Raw genomic sequence first — 20,971 nt, 5'->3', positions numbered from 1 at the left:
TGTCCCCTCAGCCGCTGTCCCCTCAGCCGCGGGCTCCCCTCAGCCGCGGGCCCCTCAGCCGTGAGCCGCCCCGCCGCCATGTGGCTGTCGGCCCTGCTCCTCGGTGGGTACGGCGGGGAGCGGCGGGACCGGCCCTGCGGGCGCGGAGCAGCGCACCGACCCACCCTCCCTGTCTGTTCGCAGGCGCTTTCCTGCTCTCCGGCCCGGTGCGCGGCAGCGACGCCTCGGGTGAGTTGGCCGCTGTTCCCCTCCACATCCCGTGAGGGTTTTCTCCATGGGAGCGCCTCTGCCCGGCCCGCGGAGGGAGCGCGGAGCCGCCGCGGGGACACCGCGGAGGGCACGGAGCGTGTCGCGGAAAACCTCCGGCACGGGCCGTAACAGTGACAAGTGTCCCTGTCCTGGGCAGTGCCGGTGGCGAGAGTGAGTGGGAGTGTGCTTGTGTGCGTTAATTGGCGAATTTGAGGCTCTCTGGCGTGTTTTAGACCGTGGAATTGATGAAAAGCGTTTTAAACATGCCCTGCCGTTATTTCGACCTGGAAAGAGAAAGAGCATGCTTAGGATGCTTAGCAGGGTATAGCAAAGGCTGCGTGTTGTAGCATCCCGTGTTGGACTGCATCCTTGCTGATGGAGAGCAGGCTCTCCGGGAACCGGCACAGATCCACGGGAAGCAGTTGGAGGAATACCTGACAGAAGGACACAAGCGGTTTGTCTGCCCCTTTCAGTGGAACCTTTCACCGAAGGAGGATGGGAGCCTCCAGAAGAACACGTTTCCAGCTGCAGGCTTGGCCTGCAGAAGGTGAGTGAGCCCAAGCTTTTCTGAGTGGTTGTTAACGACTTCACAGTTACTTGGAATCGGGATTTTTCTGCTCATTTTGTGTTGAATCAAAGAGTTGGGAAATTCTTTTGTGTTGAATCAAAGAGTTGGGAAATTCTTTTGTGTTGAATCAAAGAGTTGGGAAATTCTTTTGTGCTAAACTGATAAAAGCTATCTGTGACAGAAGTGCTGTGACTAAAAAAGGAAAAAGTGTAGAGCAATGGAAAATGCTTTCTAACACCAGTTCCTTTCCCTCTTTTACTTTACAGGTGCGTTATAGATAAAGTGCTGACAGTGTGGCAGGAAACAAATGAAAATTTTCTGGGATGATTCCTTCAGGGCTGGAGAAGCCACTGTAGCCTGAAGGTATCTGGAACCAGCTAAAATATCATCAATGTGAACAGTTTCTGTGAGCTATTTCCTCTTACCGTTATTCTGAGCCTAAATTTAGCAGCATTTGGTTATTGAACTAGAAACTTGCACTTATAAATGTGCCGAAATTCTGTTGTTCAAAGTAATGAAAGAGCATTAATTTCCTCAAGAATCCACTGTGCTCAGGCTCATTCTGTTTGGGAAGATCTTGGAGGAAAAAGTATAAACTTTCTTGATACTTGCACTGGAATGGATACAAATGCTGCCAAGTTCAGGTTGCCACACACGAGGCTGTGTGGGTGGATGAATGCTGCTGTGTCGTGGCAAGTGGCCTTAATCGATGAGAAAAGGGCAGCTCTGAGATTGAAATGACTGATACAGCCCTGACCAGGTTTCCCTAAATCCTGCTGCCCTTGTCCAGATTAGGGTATGGACTAAAGATTTACGTGAATTAGTGGGCAATCTGTGAACGTGTTTTCCAAAATATGAACAAGTGTAGGTTTAATAGTATGTCTTTTTTATTATTATTATTGATGTTCCTTGCATAAGCTCAAACAAGCCTGCTTTTCCTAAGCCTCAAAATAAAAAAAGGATGTAAATTTTTTTATTTAAAAAACCCACAAAAAACTAAAAGAATAGGAAGCATAATAGGGATGTACTTCTTTATATTACAACTCATAAAGCTGTCTTTCATGTAGGAACCCCTATTTTTAGTTTTGTAACAATGTACATAGGATTTCTTTTTTCCTTTGCATAAACTGTTTTCCCAAAGTAACACATGGAATCTTCAGGATTCGAAAAGATCAGATTTTCCTATGGGGTTTATTTCCCTAGAATAACTTAAAGCAGTGGCTCCTGCTAAAAACTAAGTCAGAACTTTTATAGATTGACATAAGAGGCAGCTATTCATGGCAAAATCAGAGTACATGGGAAGAGGCACCAAAAAGATGGAAATTGATGGAATGAATGAAAACATGGTTGTTTTAAGAGAGAAGTGAGTCTTTGCTTTTTTTTTTCTTTCCCTTTTTTAGGTCAACAATGATAGAAGACACTCATCCCTACACTTTAAACATGGCCTAAATCAGGAAGAATTACAGTTTCTTTTTTTGTTACCTCACTTTTGTAGGATATTCTGATGTAGTGCGTTTCTGTGAAGCTTGAAGACTGTGTGCCTTGGCAGGATGGGATATTAGTTGTTTTATTGTGGTTCTAAAGGCTTAATTGATTGTAACAGAGCATAGGTTTATGTCTTCACCATAGTTCAGAATGAGTACGAGTTTAGAACTGAATCCTTTCCTGTGAATTGTGAACTTATCTTTATTTCTTCCAAAAATACTTGGATTTAGAGTATTGCATCACATAAGTATTGAAAGAAATGCTTCCACTGCTGCTGTTGTTGCATTCTTCAGTTACAGTGATTAAAACATAGGGGTTTTATTTCAGTCACTTTACATATAGATACAGCTCTTTGGAAGGTTTTTGCTGCATTGAGGTATCTTGGTAGACTAACAAAAACAAGCACTGCTTCAATTTCAACAGTAATATCATGTATGAAATCTGTGAGAATGATGAGTATGTAAGCTGTCAAGGAACAATTTTATATATTCTAGTATTCTGACCTCATTAATACGTTTTTATGTTTGTAATGAATTCAGTGAGGTTCTGTGGGTTGGATGGCTGATGATGCATTAACAGAGAAGAACAAAAACCACTGCAGAGTTGATCATAAGCCTTAGTTTTGGTAGTCAACAAAAAATTAGCTTTCATTTTGATACTTCACTAAACACTTCTAGTGTTAGTCTCTGTTTTAGAATTATAGCTTAGAGAAAACTGTATCTACCTACAAAGAAAACTAAAATGAAATTGTTGATTTTAATTAACAACATCATTTACCTCCAAGTGCATGTTTTTACATCAGTGCTGATCCAGCTGAGGTATAAACTGCTAAATCCCCTAGCTACAGCATGTCAGCTCTTCAGGTCACACAGCAGCAGCATGCACCCTTCCCTTGGAAGACTGCCTCTCGTGTAGACAAGGATCATGACAGTCTTTAGGCTGCCAGAACAGAAAAATCCTGTGGCTGGGCTACAATGGATTGCTGTGTTTTGATTGCCAGGGAAAACACAGAAAGATTTTTTTTTTCCCCCCTCGTCTTCTGTGCTATGCAAAAGCCTGCCACATGACAGTAATTAGTAAGTACCTGGTGATGAGGGAAATGCAGATCTCCAAGCCATGCAGGCTTTGTTAACTAGACAAGTCTAATTACTGTCCTTGTAACAGCCAGCCAAGGAATTCAGTCAAGTGCATTACATTAGAAATGACAGGAGTTAAAACTTCCTGTGGCGTCTTGTGCTTTTAGAGGCTGGAAAAATGTTGCAAGGTGAGAGGCACCAGCAGTGCTGTGAGAGCAGAGTACCAGTGGTGCTTATTGCAGTTACTCCCCCGAGGGTTTCCAGCCTTCCAGCTGCTGTCTGACTTTGATGGCCTTGCTGGTGTCTTTTGGTGGATAGTACTTAGCAAACACACTTGTAGAGCTTCCATGAAAAGGTTAGGGGACTCAAACAGCAAGGCAAATAGTCTTCTTTTAGCATACCAATATGCTAATGCAGCACTTTTGACTATGAAAATATGGAGCTTCTAGGTAGGTATAAGCACTGATTCTGCTTCATTTTTTTCCTTCTTTTATTTTTAAGGCAATTAAATAAGACTAAGCATGGCTAGGATGTGAGTAGTTAAGTCCTAAAAGAAAGTTTTTTATTTCTTAGAGTACTTGAGAATCAGATTAAATCACTTTAGTTCTTGCTAGGTAGACAACTTTTATTATCTTGAGAAGGGAAAAGTGAAGAAGTGCTTACTGCTTTTTTCTTTTCTTACTCTGGACCATATAGGCAGATTCAGCATGTACAATTTCTGTATTTGTGCTAACAAACAACATCAAAGATTTTCCAGGAAGATGTGATTAGGTAGTTTAACATTGTTTCAGCATAGCATTAATGACTAGTGTATATGATTAAAAATACATGCATAATTGATGAATGTGTGTTCAATTTACACAGTCAGAATGAACAGACGTGCTTCCCTCTGCATTTTTGGCTGCAACTGTTCTGCTTTTCAGCTCTAAAGACAGTGAGATTAGCTGGAGGTATCATCTTTTCCACCCCCTGATGAAGAACAGCATATGCTCCAAGTACTCTAATTTATAAGCAGCATATGCTGGGGTCAGGACACACCCCAGGGTAAGAATGAAAGTAGTGGGCAGAAAAGCAGGTGAGAGACAGATCACTGATCCCTGAAACATCCAGTCCTTGCCATTTAATGCTGTAGTGCATGCACTGGTACTTTGGCCAGCCTCTTTCATCTTCGCACTGTGCAAAGGTACTGTTCCAGGTGCATTTAGGAAAGGTTCTTGCACCTTCTAGGTGCCAGGGCAAGATGTGCCTTAGGAAGTTCAGAATAAACAGCCAGGCAGGGGTTGGATTTATGCTGCTGGATTGATAATGATCTAAACCAAATCTCTAATCTTCTGTACAACAGACCAGGGGATTGTGCTATCTTGTGTAGTAGAAGGATGGTAGTTACCATGCAAGATAAAGCCCTCTATGTTTTCAAAAGAAAAAGCTTCAGTTTGCCAAGTGAAATTGTGTACTGATGTTAATCTGTGTCTGCATACCTTCATTGCACACAGGCAAGCACAGTGAAAGTTTAATGATGATGGCCTGGAGAGCAACTTCTGAAAAAAGGCAGAGTTCTGCATAAAAAATGTGTGTGCCTCAGCTGAATAAATAACTTTTGTATCACTGTATGAATCTGACAGTCCTCTGCACAATGATAATGACCTACACTTCACTGTAATGAATTGATACCAATGTTCTAGATGTTACTGTATTACTGGAGCAAGGAGATGGGTGTTCTTTTTTTTTTTTAACACTGGCCTCAGTAGGATTTATTGCAAGAGGCTAAGGGAAATGCTGCTGTCAGCTTGCTTCATGAATGCCACTGGAGAGAAGATGCAGAATTTCCCACGTGACTCACAGATTTCTTACGGCTGGAGATTTGTGGGGATGTCAGAGTATTTCACTTCTTCCTTGGAAAGTGCCACCTGCATCTCTGGTCCATCAGCCCTCAAAGGTCTTCCTCTTGCCCTTCTGTCTGCAGTAAATTTACAGATGTGAATTGTTCTTTCTTCTGTAATGTTCCTTGGATGTTATTTTAATGCTGTTTGTTCATGGGAGTTTTTTTCCTGTTACTTTTTGTAACAGTAATTTTGGAGTGTGTGCTTCCTTGTCATAACTGCACGTTTGTAAGCTCCAAAGACATCTTTGCAGGCATTGTGCCTAACTTCAAATTCAGGTATTGCTTTAAAGTTGGAAACTGTAGAGAAATTAAAAAAAGAAACCTCAACAACAAGCCCTTAAGATTTCAGGTCAAAAGTTCTTCTTTTCTCTTTAGCTTCTACTGCTATCACGTGCTTTACAAGAGGACTTGACCTTAGGAAGGGGACAGAAGATGTCCTTTGCCCAGCAAACTGTCCTCTGTGGCAGTTTTATGTCTTTGGGGATGGAGTTTATGCCTCGCTTTCGAGTGTCTGTGGAGCTGCCATTCACAGGTAAGTCACATCATTGCTAACCATGTGCTGAGTTTATAGAGACTGTCACACTTACAGATCTTGGCTGTTTGGTGCCATCATGGCAAAAATCTCTGTGCACCTTGGGTCCTATTAACTCAACAGGAATGTCACTGGGAGAAGAGAAAACAAAGAGAAAAAGAATGTCTGTGCAGCTCCCAAGTTATCTGAGTTGTGTTGAGTGTTTCAGAAAACCACTTTAACTCCCTTTAAATGGCCCAGCATTGTCCACAGGTGGACTTCCACTGTAAAATCACTTGTGTCACCAGTAGATATGGAAAGATACAGAGTAAATAGTAACTAATTGAAGGATAAAAGCACATTCACTTTCTCACTTCCTTAAAAGCTTGCATCAAACTGTTTAAAAGAAATGGAGGAAAAGTGGTTTCAATTTTTTTTTTTAGCATCAAGCAACAGAAGAAAAGTCTTTTATTATATATTGATGTGATGCTACAGCTATCAGAGTACTATTTCTGTTAAAAACCCACAACTATAAACTTAAAATTTTGCAGAATATAGATGGCTAGAAGATAAATGAGGAAAATAAAACTTTCTTGAGTTAGTATTCATTGCTCAACACTTTAAATGCCATAAAAAAACATGCCAAGCATTTAGAAGAATATTTAGGGGGCTGTCATTGCTATCTAGAATTTTACTGTCAGTTAGTGTCAATTAAAATTTTATTACTTTTAAAAAGACTTTCAAAATTTGGCCTACTTGTGTAGTATTTGAACTCCAAAGTAAACTAAAAAAAAATTCTAAAAATTGGTTTAAGGAGGGGTTTTGATGAGAAACTCAGGAATTTCTCAAATTCTGTAAAAGAATCTAAGGGCTAAAGTACTGTATAAGGAGTTAAAAACACCTTGGGAGGTATTAGGGGGGGTCTGTTTCTATTTGTTTTTAAAGCTGAAGAGTCATCTCATATTTACTGGGAGATACTTCTACAAAAGGGAAGAGGTGCAAGAAATGGAAGATGTGTATTTCTTTCCATTATTTGCATAATCTTCACCTAGATAATAAAGCATAAGGTTTATTTTATTAATATTTCACTTAGGTCTGCACTGAAGTCTGTACCTTATAAACTATGTTTATTTTATGTTACTGTTTATGTTACTTTTTTATTTTATGTTTATGTTTATGTTACTGTTGTTCTCCAGCCCAGAGGCATGAGACTATAGAAAAATCTATACTTTCCTATAGCAGAAGTCAATATAAATTGTACTACTTGTGACATATGCAACCCTTTTTGTAAAACCTGTATCTAACAGTCTGTCTTCACAGACATTGTGAGAATAATGAGGGTTCTAATAGCAATAAAGGGATTAAGATATACTCACCTTTGTAATCTGTCTTCCAGATTGGATTTAAATCCAATCTTAAATCTTTGAGTATGGTAGGCTGTAGTAAGGTGTTTTGAAAAAGCAGACCAAAGGTGAAAATGATCTGTTTAGGAGAGCTGCTGTTTCTGAAGACTGCCTTTAACTTGGGGTTATTAGTTCTGCTGGCCTTTCATACTCAGCATTTGCCACATGAGAACATTTTGGTGGCTTTGCTGCAGCTGTTAACAGCCATGACTAGTCCTGGTGAAAAAGGATTGATGCGTGGAGAAGAGGTAATAGCTGTTTAGTTCTCAGCTAATTTCAGTGCAGGCTGCAAAATCCAGCAAAAACATAGAAAATACTTGCTCCTTCTTGCTCTGTGTTGCAATGTCTAAAATCCATATTGGCATTGACAAACCTTCAAGAAGATGTTCCCAACAGGTGATCAGAGTTTGCCATTCTTGTGACACAAAATTTTCAGAGCCCAAATCTACTTGCAAGTTTCTTCCAAATAACCAAACTACCCACTTGCTTCAAACCTCCATTTCGCTGCCTGGTGAGTGCAGGTAGCTCTGTACCTTCAGCACTGTTGGGTGCTGGCCCTGTGTCATCTCCCACGTGTCAGACAACCACCCAGCACTTCAGGAAACATCCGTTTATTTTTTTAAGCTGAAAATGGTTGTGTGAGCATGAGTCTCATCCCCCTTCCACAAACACTTCAGTTTGCATGCTGGCTCCATATTGAGGCTGGATTTCTTAATTTTGTATAAATCAAATAGTGATTGGTCCTATGAGTAATTCCATTACTATGAGGCAGTTATTAATGCAAGAAAATACTATGTAATGCATGAAAATAATTTAGCAGAACTCAGCTACAAATAATTCTGTGTACTACAGATGAATAAGCTTTCTGCCTGTTTTAGCTTGTTATATTTGGCTTTTTCTCTCATTTCATGTGTAATTACTTTCAGGAAACAAAATATTTATTTAATATTATTCTTTTTCTGGGCAGAGGGATAAAAGATTTATTTGTTGAGGGAAGAATGGAGAACCTCCTACCAGGCTGACACTATGTAGGCATGAAGAACAGAGTTAAATCCAGCACTGAGTGATTAATTGGATTAATAATCAGAAGGTCAAATGAAGGACTAGGTACTCAGCTTGTGCAGTTCTGTTCTAGTGCCAATTCCACTAAATAGAGACCTAGCCCAATGTGGTAATATTTAGATGTTAAACAGGCTTGTAAATTCTTTCATAACCATCCTAACTTATCAGAGGGTGAAACCAGTCCTCATTAAGCATTGGGGTCCCAGAACTCAAGTCTCACAAAAGAGTATCATGGTATTACCAAGTTTACAAATTGCCCATAAACACAACTGGCACCTGAGCTGCCCAAGTGTTTGCCAGAAGAATATTGACAAAAACGTTGTCTGGCCAAAGGGATTTCTGGGCAGCTGTAGATCCCTGGGAAATTTTGGTATCATGCCTGCTTCTGCTGCTGAACTTCTTTCCTGCCAAAAGCAGTAGGGATGCAGAGAAAACAGAGAGGAACACAGCTTAGGGATCCAGAGGATGCTGGCACGAAATCCTGAGCAGCTCCATATCAGTGACTGATGGCAATCAGTGGCAGCAGCAGGAGACCAGTTTGGAGATGAGGAGGAAAATTCTTGGGGTGATGGAGAAAGGCTGGTTATTTGGAAGGATTTTGCAGAAGGTGATATTAAGAAGGAAAGATGGGAATTCAGGCAATTCAGCTGTCTTATCTAAAGTCCCTGAGGATAAACTGACTGCAGTTACATCTGTAAGGCTCACCTCCCATGGCCAGAGGACTCTCTTTGTGGTCTAGGCATCAGTTTTGATGTGTAGACTCCTTGAAAAACTCCTTCAAAATCCAGCAACGCCCTGAGTCTCTCTTTCCAGCAGTGCAAATAAACAGTTCTTGCACAGTGAGGAATAATAATTTATTAAATTGAGGAAGTGCATGCGGCTGTTAAAAGGCTTCCATTTAACCTGCTGATTTACCTCAATTCAAGACAGATTTTAGATGAAATTCCTGTATTTTAGAAGCCTTTCTGCTACCCTTGGCTGGTATGCTTTCTTTCATGAGCTGTTGTGCAGTGAGGTACTGGATTACTGCCTTGTGTGTCTCCTTCTCTGTTTAATTTGTGTCCATTTTTGAGTGAAAAATACCATCTGGGTATAAATTGCAGGTCATTATTGACAAGCTAGGCAAGAGAGTGGACTGACAGCTTTTACATGAAGTCCCCATTAAGCAGCACTGGCAGTAGCATATAATGAGTAGGGAAGTGAGAGCTGTTCCTGGAAAATCTGCTGAGTTCCAGTTTAATCAAAACAACCATGGGATGCAAGTCAGTCACACAGGAGCGAAGCCCAGCAGTGAAAGGCAAAGCAGATTGCAGTGACATAAGTAATTCTGAGGAATGCATAAGCACTTCTTCACTCTTTAAAAACCATTGCAGATCCACACAGGATCAATCTTACTTTAAAAGTCCATCACAAATCATTGCAGAAAGGAATTTGCCAAAAGTAGACTGGCAATATATGGTTTTGCTCCACATCAGCATATATAAACGTGCATTCAGTAGACTCACCTGAACGTGAAGAAACATCCCAGGTAAAACTGATCAGATTGTGAAAGATGGCCTTAAACTGTAAACTCACCTACAGAACAAATTGCAATCAAAAAGGAATAACTGTCATAAGGCTACAGGTCATGTTATATTCACATCTAATATCAGCCCCCACTTGCATTAAAAATAGCAGAGCTGTTGTGGGGAGAGTGTGTGTACAGAAGGCAGTATGGAACTTTGACTTGGGTTCAAATACACAATCAAATAGATAAGGAGCAAATAAATCTACTCCAGCATCACTGTAAAGCTTCCAAATTCAGTGAAGACCAGGTAGATTTTTATTTTTAATGTAGAATTTTTAATGAAATTTAATTATCATTATTGTTGTAATTAAAATGCAGAGACCAATAGGCAAAATGGAACAATGTAGACAACACTGATCACAGTGTGCCTATAATGAGCTTAAATCATTGTTTCTAGGAATACTTAGGCTGAGCTTTCAATCTGAATGTTTTTCTTGACTTGAGTTCAGCACTCAGAGTTGAGTCCACAACCAAGACAGTGGCAAGAAATACTGAGCTCTTCTTGGGAGGTTACATGGGCATGGATCAGGTTTGCTGCTGTAAGCCCAAAGTATCTCCACTAAAGTTGCAAGTACAAATTTTAAGTAGAAGCTTTTCCAACTAAACACATTCTATTTGACACATTTCCTTATCTATTAAGACTGAGACACTAGTGAAGGCTTGAATGCCTGAGAGAACCAGGTACTGGAGAAGAAATTTATATTCTAAGTAGACTGAAATATTCTAAGTACATTTATGTATATTTTTCTTCAAAGACAATTTTGATTTAGTGGATTTTTCTGTCATTTAAAACTAATGGCCCTTGTTTGATTTTTCTCTTACTGTTTTTTGAAGAACTACTAAGTGTTATTTGTATTTGCCAACTTTATAAATCTGATTTTAAATTCATTTAGGGTAACCTTGCTAAAGCTCATTTGCCTATATGCTCAATAAAGTATTCCTAGATGAGAATATACCATCTGTATATTTTGTAACTGTTCCAGGCTACAATAATTAAATATATATAATTACAGTTCAATTTAGAAATGCAAGTCACATCCATGAAGAATTAATGTCTTTTAACAACAATCCACATAGAATTTTATGTGGAAATTGCTTTTGCCCATATATCAAGATCTCATATAATCAGAAACATATGTAAAGTTTTCTAAGCTCTGGTCTTGATTATTCTACTTATATAATATGTTGAATCAGATTAGGCCAAGTTGTCTTTTCAAGCAGGAGGCCAAACAGAATCAAAAATAACCACCAAGGCACATGTTGCTGTGTTTAAATAGTCTTGAAATAATTGCTGGGCTCCCACAGAACTGTACCTGCCCATGCACTACAAGGCATCAAGTTTTGCTGCCTCTTAGAGAAATTCAACTTTGACTTTTGGCCTCTAAAAATAACTGTTCTTTCAGTAGCACAGAAAAAGAGATCTGATAGTTCTGATGCTTCTTATTGTCACTTAGGAATTTATATGGCCTGAAGAATTACTATTCTGCATTAGTCTAAATGACAGGATTTCAGGCTTTCCTGACTTTTTTTTTTCTTAATAAATCTGTGTGATGCTCTGTAGAATAGTTTCTTCTAAAGTTCTTTTAGCAACTCTTACAGATTGTTCTAGCCTGAACACAACTGCCTGCCTCTAGTGCATCTTTTTGAGAAGGCTGGTGGCAAAAATTCTAATGATGGTATTACCTGTATTGCATTTTCTTGTGACTAAAATGTCTGATCTATACCAACTCTTTTTGAACCTCAGTGGTGTGATTACCAACGCAGGAGGAGCTGTAAGGGTCAAGACTCTGCCAGGACAGGAGAGCTACCCTGCTGCAAATGCCAATGGGATCCAGTCTCAGGTGCTCTCTAGATGGGCTTCATCTTTCTCAGTGACTGGTAGGTGGACCACACTTTACTGTTTTGCAGTCTATATTTGAAGCTCTGGCAGAACTGTAGGACACTTCTGTGATTCTGTATGCACAAAGAAAGTGATTGCTACCCCATGTGGAGCAACAGAAGTTTTCACTCCTAATTCATTATTTTAACTTCATTTTTCCTCAGTTACCTAAAGAAAAACTCTTCCAGCTAGAGTAGCTAGTCTGTAACAGGAGCTGATACATAAAAATGGATCAGTAATTTAGAATACAATGACATGATAGCAGGCAGCTGACGGTTCCATGACAGTTTAAGCTGATCAAAGTTAGTGCTTAGATCCTGCCATTGCAGTCTGGTCCTCCTGCCACTTCCAGCCATTCAGTTTTATTCCTTCTCTCCCTCTGCCTGCATTTGTGCAGACAACAGCACTTTGTCAGGCCCTTCAAATCCCTTTGAACTGCAAACAGAAGACTGACCCTCCAAAAATAGTGATAATGTCAGCTTACATGTGATGTGATCATTAGGCTATAGCTCAATGTAGTGGCTTTGTCCAGAAGTTTTTCTCCTCGTTGTTGAGATAGTTGTTAGTTATTAGCTGCCTAATTGCAAACTCGTTGTCATGCCTTGCCACTCAGGTGAGGCTAAATCACCCTTATAAAATTATATGCAGAAGCATATTGGTTGTATCTGTTGTGGTGGTTTCAAAAATATTGAAGCATGTGTATAGAAAGTTTGTGAAGCAGATGTCTGTAATGTGTTTTTACCTTTAACACAGCTAAAATTTAGCCCACTGTCTCTAAGGTACTAGGACTCCTTGTGTAGTGCCCATTGCAAGTTGCTAGCTAAGAACTTAGAATTGCAGGTGCTTTTGGTAAGGGTGAAGGTGAATTCCAGTTCTCCAGATCAAGTCCTCACTTTATCAGCTGGAAATAATGGCTACTAAAACCTCTCATCAGCTACATATGCTGTAATTACTCATCAGTTGCTGTAGTTTCAAATGCAGAAATTAATTACCTGTAAAATAAGCACTGCAATACTACACCAAAGGTTTGTCCAGGCTCATATCCTACTCCCAGAGTAACTAATGGCAGATGACAAAGAAAGGTTATTGCAAGTACAGCAATCCTTCCAGCACTTGTAACTTCATCTAAATCCAGTGAAATGCAGTGAAAGTGTTGTTATTTTAGCAGGCACCAAGAGCACAGCACTGGAAGCAGTGGGACGCTCGGTGTCGACAGCGCGTCCTTCCACAGGTACGTGATCCCCTCGAGGTGGGGATGCACTGCAGGGGGCCAGCCCCTGGATAAAGGAACTTGCTTCATAGCAGTCATTTATTTTGAAAGAGGAAAACAGATGCAGCATCTGGTTTTGCAGAGTATCCTTCACCGGAAAAAAAAAAAAAAAGAGGAATCGTATAGTAGTCATGGAAATTGATTCTGATCTCACTGATGTTCATGCAAATTAAAAAATAAATTGAATGATTTTTGAAAAGTAATGCAGATAGAACAAAGGAAGGTAGGAGTTTGTGAGCTCATGTGATGTTCATTCTTTTTAAGTGATGGAGAAGACAGAGTTAATGCATTCCTTCTTACAGAACAGCTGAGTGCTGTAAGGACATGCATAGCAGAAATTTAAGTTGTTATGTGAATTTCACCACAGAGAATGCTGCATCAAACCCTTTTTGTGAAGGTTAGTGCTGTGTAAATACTGGACTTGGATGTTGTTTGTGAATAGACCACCTGGTTTATAGTTTAAGTCATGGTTTGCTTCCAAACCATTAAAACTGTATTGTACAGCAGAGTTGCTAACTGAGAAACACTTCAGAAGGTGAGGTACAGAAATCCACCCAGCTCTGTACAACTCAGGAATCAGTCAGACAGGTGTAGAAAGGAAGGTTAAGCTGTTTCACTTGAAAAGAATATTCTCCAAGGAGTAAAGCAGTTTAATTATTAAACCGATTGACAGCTTCTACTGCAGATAGATTGCACTGTAATTTTTGGGGTCAAGAGCTTTTTCTGGTTTACTTCATTCATCATCTTGTTCTTAAATGATTCATGCTGTTTTTTTCGCCAAAGGTAAAAGACCTAAGAAGACTCTTGATAAAAAGGCTGGAAACAAAGGTAACAGAAGAACACAGATTTAACTTTTGCAAAGTAGAATCCTAACATTTATTTGGTGTTAATAAGTCTTAATTACTTTGGCTGTTCACAGACTGTAAAGCTGATATTGCATTTCTCATTGATGGAAGCTACAACATTGGTCAACGTAGGTTTAACTTGCAGAAGAACTTTGTTGGAAAAGTAGCTGTAATGTTGGGAATTGGGACAGATGGGCCTCATGTTGGAGTCGTTCAGGCCAGGTAACAACAGACCTACACAAAATGCAGTGGAGTAATTGATGAGAGAAATGAATTCATATATCACTGATCATTTTGCAGAACAGCATCACTCAGTAATTGCTGATGAATAGCAAGGGAAAGAAACTCTTGAGCTGTAGGATTGTTTGCTCTGTGCTGTACTGAGGGGTGCATGTGAGAGGACATGACAAATTTGAACATCTGTCTCTGATATTTGATATTGGACTAGAGAGCAGCTGGACTTTTCACAGCCCCTCTGCTGCAGCTTTGCATCTCGTCTTAGTAGAACAGCAGGAAATACCTGGAAAGGAGAGATTTCTAAATTGTCATCTTCTAAAAATTGTAGAGAAAAAATAGTCCCTAATGGCTATGTACATGTACAGAACAAAAACCTGCTCATACCAACTGATAAAATATTACAGCTGATGTTTTTCAAATTGTAACTGGTCACTTGTTTTTGTTTTCTGCTGTAAATTAAAAATGAAATCTGGGCACAGAATACTTAAAGTATTTCTTAGTCAGCAGCTAGCATACCTTGAACTTCTCAAATAAAAAAAACTCAAACCACATTTTGCAGGAATTTTTTTTTAAGTTATTTGTCATACAAATAGTAGAAAACCTCCCAATCTTTAATTACACAGATGCATTTAGTTTATCTGGTATGTTCATTTTTTTTCTTTATGTATTTTCAGCCTAATGTTTTCAGCTATTTGATAATTATGAGAATCAGGCTTCCTTAATTTACCCATTCAGGTAGATAATTTCTCTTCCTAAGGATGGCAAGACTTACTAAGCAAGGAGCATACTTACATTTCAGTATTAAAATCCAGACAAAAATATACATTATCAAGAGCAAAATTACCCCAAGTGTGTTTTAGCTTGCTAATGTCTGTATGAAAAATGAGCCTTATTTTTTTATTTTTTCACAGTGAACATCCAAAAATTGAATTCTATCTGAAAAACTTTACTACTGCAAAAGAAGTTTTGTTTGCCATAAAGGAATTAGGGTTCAGAGGAGGCAATTCCAATACAGGTGAGTTCATATTCCCCCCTAAAGCAGAAATTACTTATTATGCATTTTTTATATATGTATATGTGTGGGTGTAAATGTTGAAGTTCTTATAATTCACATAGGTCAGAAAGTGTTTTAGATGCCACACTTACCTTAATCAAGTTCAGTGATTTTTCCACGAGAACATTGTCACATCTCACATTTAATTTCTAGAAGTTAGGTGTGCTTATTACACCTTTTATTAGAGAATGAGTGTTTATATTTGTATAAATGCTTCCTGCATTTCACAGTAATTGACTTGTCACTAGTAACAGAACGATATCTTCAGACAAATTCATAAAAGGCTTAGTGTTTCTTTCTTGTTGGGTGGCTCATTAAAGAGTTAGACTAGGAGTAAGCAGTAAGTGGTTGTGAGAAGACATCATGGTTTAGCCCCAGCCAGCAACCAGACTCATGGAGCTGCTGCCTCACTTTCAGTGGGAAGAGGAAAATGAGAAAATTTGTAGATTGAGAGAAAGCCAATTTATTAGGGAAACCAAAAGCCACTCACACAAGCGCAGCAAAACAAGGAATTCATTCACCATGTCCCCCCTCATTCTTCTTCCCACAGCTTTATATGCTGCCCATGACACCATGGGCAGTGGTGTGGAGTGTCCCTGTGGTCAGTTGGGGTCAGCTGTCCTGGCTGTGCACCCCCAGCCTGCTCACTGGCAGGGTGGCACAAGAGGCAGAAAAGGCCTTGGCACTGTGCAAGAGCTGCTCAGCAATAACAAAAGTGTCCCTCTGTTATCAACACAGTTTTCCACACAGATCCAAAACTCAGTCCCTGCTGGCTAAACTGAAGAAAATGAATGATCACAGACAAAACCAGCCAGACTAAGCATCTAATGACATTGCATTTCACAAGCTAAATTTAGGTAGCTCCTGAGCTTTCTTCTTTCCAATCCATTTGGCAGCTACTAATATACCTACTTCCTAGTAGGAAACTAGACCCATGAGTGAAAAAACATCTCAGGGAATTCTACCTCAGCTTTATCTGAGGGAGTTTTTTTTGGTGGGGGAAGTGTGTCGATTTGGGGTGATTAGTTTTTAACTTGGAGGTTACCCAAGCTTCATTATTATCAAATTTCCTGGGGCACCAATTCAATTCTACACTGGCTTAGTCTTGTAGATATAACACAAATCCTGCACCATTTCAGATGGGAAGCTGATCCCAGAACGTACTATCACTGTGTGCATCATTTCTTCATATCCTTTTTCTGTTCAAAACAAGGGAAAGCTTTGAAGTACACAGCTCAGAAATTCTTCTCTTTGGAAAGTGGAGCACGGAAGGGAATTCCCAAGATCATTGTGGTGTTTCTGGATGGCTGGCCCTCAGATGACCTAGAAGAAGCTGGCATAGTGGCCAGGGAATTTGGAGTCAACGTGTTCATTGTGTCTGTAGCAAAACCTACAACAGAGGAGCTGGGAATGGTACAAGACATTGGCTTTGTTGACAAAGTAAGAAAGAGTGTCATTATTTGGTTTTCAGTCATGAATATCATTCTGGAGAATTTACCATAAAATTCTAATGAACTCGTATGTATATATAATATACAGATGTAGAGACATATATATGTATATGTATAGACATATATATATATATTGTACAGACATATGTCTATACAAATGCATAGATATAAAAATATTCTCTCAAACCAGCTGATTAAATTATCCCTGCCTCATAAGTGACTTAAAAGACTAGCAGAAGGAAGGTTAAAGGAATACTGGACATTTTTGCCTGCTAAAGGGGCCACACAAAGGTACCATTGTCCTCTCAGTTCAGAAGCTCAGCCAAGCTGTAGCTCCTGGAATTTGTAATTGCATGAAGACTCTCAGTGCAGGAAATTCCCCTGTCTCAGGTATGGTTGAATGTGCCAAAGCAATGAAATGCTGATAAGATACATTCTCTCTCCTGAAAGGGCAGACAGGGAGGTGCTTATTTCTTACCTGCTCTGTGGATAATTATTTACTTGCTTTCACTACTAAGAGAACAGAAAATATGGAAAAACATATCCTGGCAAGTCTGTGTGCAAGACTTTGAATTCCTGCTCTAACTCAAAAGGAATGAGATCCAAAATTCTGCATACAGGATCAAACACCAATCACCTACTCTCACATGAGCTTTCTGATGAATAAGATCTTAACTTACTCTGCAGTGAGAAAACAGGTCATTTCCCACAGGGAGGTTGTAGATGTCTAATTTCAGCAGAAATTACATGAACAGAATGAAGCTCTGCTTCTTCTAGGGATAAGATATCTAGCTGCTGATCCCAGAGGTATTGCAGGCAGGTCCAATCCTTACCCATTTACAGAAGCACCACAGAGTGGTTTGGGTTGGAAAGGACCTGAAAGGTCATCCAGTTCCCACCCCTTGCCATGGACAGGGATGCTAACCAACAGACCAGGTCACTCAGGCTTGGCCTTGAACACTTTTGGGGATGCGGCATCCACTGCTCTGAGTAAACTGTGTCAAGGATTTCCTCCTAATAGCTGATCTAGATCTCTCCTCTTGTAGGGGACCTCTTTCCCTTGTACTGTCACTGTCTGTCCTGCAGAGGCACAGAAAGACATGACCTTAAGTGCTGAGGCCTCTCCTCCTCTTCTGCATTTTGATCTTAGGCAAATTAGTTGGAGAGCTGATTTTGAATTTAACCCTTTTCTCAGTTGCCTTGTACTTTACATGCATCTGATGGAAGCTAGGGGAAAAGAAATTTGAGTGACCTGGACCTGTATTTCTACCCAACTCTGTCTGCATAACACCTTGTAGATTAAAAATCCAAAGGTCCTATCAAGTTCAAAGAGAAAACACAGAGGCAAATATTCAGTGTATAAGCAAAAATACAGAAATTTCAATCTTTTGCCATTTAGTTTGTCATGATATTTAGTATCATGACTGAGTTCACATACACAAAACAAAGTTACAATTTTTAGTTGTTGCACTTCTTATGAATAAAGCTAAATTATTTGGAAACTTTCAGAGCCTGGGGTGGGGAGGGGCAGAGTTTATTTCTGGATAAAATGAGCTGTACTACAGCTTTCACTGATTTATGAGTGCAGCTGTTCCGATTTCTTTAAAGATGAGCACACAAAAAACCCATCCTAAGCCCTCAGCATGAGGCTTCATTTCTAACCTGTTTTGGAGAGAAAACTCATAGGTGTATTATCCATTCACCCACTCTGTTTTCAAACAGGCTGTCTGCCGGAACAACGGCTTCTTCTCCTACCAAATGCCCACCTGGTTTGGCACCACCAAATACGTGAAGCCCCTGGTGCAGAAGCTGTGCTCCCACGAGCAGATGCTGTGCAGCAAGACCTGCTACAACTCCGTCAACATCGGCTTCCTGATCGACGGCTCCAGCAGCATCGGCGAGAGCAACTTCCAGCTGGTGCTGGAGTTCGTGAGCAACGTGGCCAAGGCCTTCGAGATCTCAGACATCGGCTCCAAGGTGGCAGCTGTGCAGTTCACCTACGACCAGAGGCCCGAGTTTGGCTTCAGTGACCACGCCTCCAAGGAGAAGGTGCTCTCGGCCATCCGCAGCATCAGCTACATGAGCGGCGGCACCGCCACGGGCGATGCCATCTCCTTCACCACCAGGAACGTCTTTGGGCCCGTGAAAGATGGGCCTAACAAGAACTTCCTCATCGTGGTGACGGATGGTCAGTCTTACGATGATGTTAGAGGGCCTGCTGCAGCGGCACAAAAAGCAGGTAAGTCACCTATGTCAAAAAGCAGTGCAAGTTGATCAATCCTATTTCTGCTGCACTGCAAATGTGAAGATTCTAAAGTTTACAAAGTATCATACTTGCTTTGAATTCAGCAAAAGGTAAGGCCCTAGGAACTCTTTTCCATTAGGATGAGAAAACCCCAAGCAACCAGTATTATAGAGCCAAGCATGACCAGACTCACTCACAACAGCTTAGGGATCAACAGACACTCTCATTTCCCTAAACAGCAGAGTAAGAACAATGAGCCAAGTAGCTCCCTCATCAATTAGAAGAGAATAAGCAGTTGTGGCCAAAAAGCTCTTTGAAGTATATAGAGTATATAACAAAGAACCCAAACCTACTTTCAAAATAATCTTACTTGTGTTTCAAGAATGACGTTGTAATGCTACAACCCTCTGTGTCACTACAAGAACAACTCAGACATCAGCTCTTATGATACCTCATATTTCCTTCAGGATTTTTGCTGAGACAAGTCTGTTTCCTGGTATTTAGTGGCAAAAACCTAATTATCTTTGACAGATTGTAGGTGTTGAAACATGCCTTTCAAATCCACATTGATTCATTGATGTAGAAATGTCTGGTTTTGTTGTATCTACAGGCAAAATGGTCTCTTTTTTATTTCCTTTTTGTAGGAATAACAGTCTTCTCTGTTGGTATTGCCTGGGCTCCTCTGGATGATCTGAAAGACATGGCTTCTGAACCAAGAGAATCCCATACTTTCTTCACCAGGGAGTTCACAGGATTGGAGCAGATGGTTCCTGATATTATTAGAGGCATCTGTAAAGATTATTTGGACTCTAAACAGTAAAAAAATCTGCTGTTCACTATTACTATTAGAAACTAAAAATCATGAAATTGAAAGGGTCCCTCTAAAGTACAGATGTTTTATTCTTATATATGCTATCGTAATACAGAGGAAGTTTTCTCTGTATTATGATAGCATATATAAGAAAAGGGCTACTTTTTGTTTCTGAAATCAGTCCAAGATTCTTGTGAGCTTGTTAGAAGTTGTACTTGATGCTGAACTGCAGAATTTGGCCAACAGTTAATATTTTCTACAAGCATATGGCATCCCAAAGTTTAAGGCTCTGCATATCATGCACTTAAGAATAGCAGATACTCAGAGGAAATAATACAGCTCTGAATTTTTTCTGCCACTTGCTAGGTACCTTCTTACGAGTTAAAAATAATATAACTTTAAATACAAGGTACAGCCTTCTATAAGCTTTCTGCAGCTTACAATTCTGTATCTTTTCCAAGAGTTTTGCTGATAACACAAAGTACTTTCAGCACTCCTGTTGTGCAACATCCATTATTGTAAGGCAGCTTAAGAAAAAATATGACAGATTGCAGCTGAAAGAGTCTATTTTTACTAGTTGGGGTTTTGCTGGATCTGGTTGGCAAATTATTACATCAAAAATCATTTTAAGTTCTACCCACAGATTTCTGTGGATCTGTTTGGTTGGTTCTTCTGGCACAGAATTTTAAAGGTATTTTAGGGCACAGTAATTCTTTGAGGATCTGGACCCTAACCTATTAGCTACCAGTACTGCTTCCTGCACCACTGAAGTCAACAGTGATACTCCAAATATAACTGACAACTGGGTATTTCCTGTCTGCTGCCTTGCACTGTCTTGATTTAACAAAGGTATTGGCCAGACAGAGACAGGAATCTTGGCCAAGAGATTCAATTAGATCACACAGTGGGAACTGAACACATTCAAATTCAAGGCCAGAGGTATCTTAAACCTTTAAACCTAATGGATTTATCCCAGATTACATGGGCAGAAGAGAGTGGGCAGACATGATTAGTGGGATTTAGTTGTTAACAGAATAACAACTTCATAATGGTAGTAAAACCATCTTTATAGATGTGTGAGGTTTTCTAAAGATGAAAGAAGAGTTTTCTTGAAAAAGATTTTGATTATATACCTAGTAATGTTGATATATTTATATGCACACAAGTGGTTAAAATGATGTGATATTCATCAAGTTATTTCAGAGACCGGGGGTGAATAACATAGTCCAAACATTCTTTAGAAAATAAAGGGGGGTTGCAAATAAAATGTGTAGTAGAAAACAAAACAGCACTTTCTCTATCAGTCTGAGGGTTTCCCTCTTTTCCCCTCTCCCATTATTGATTGTAAAATTTGAAGTAGCTAAGAAGTGACACAG

General features: G+C 39.8%; 1 protein-coding gene across 1 annotated transcript; it reads left to right on the top strand.

Annotated features, from left to right (window-relative positions):
- The first annotated feature begins 274 nt into the window (after positions 1–274).
- Positions 275–19,710, top strand: COCH (cochlin). The gene is made up of 10 exons (XM_066322216.1): positions 275–420; positions 5,610–5,792; positions 11,548–11,681; positions 12,848–12,913; positions 13,736–13,780; positions 13,872–14,019; positions 14,946–15,049; positions 16,302–16,528; positions 18,262–18,778; positions 19,429–19,710. Exons 1-10 carry the CDS (start codon positions 275–277, stop codon positions 19,602–19,604), a joined length of 1,746 nt encoding a protein of 581 aa, XP_066178313.1. The 3' UTR covers positions 19,605–19,710.
- The last annotated feature ends 1,261 nt before the right edge of the window (positions 19,711–20,971 follow it).

The sequence above is a fragment of the Sylvia atricapilla genome, chromosome 6 (genome assembly GCF_009819655.1).
Source record: "Sylvia atricapilla isolate bSylAtr1 chromosome 6, bSylAtr1.pri, whole genome shotgun sequence".
NCBI lineage: Eukaryota > Metazoa > Chordata > Aves > Passeriformes > Sylviidae > Sylvia > Sylvia atricapilla.
This window is presented reverse-complemented; position numbering and strand designations above follow the sequence as displayed.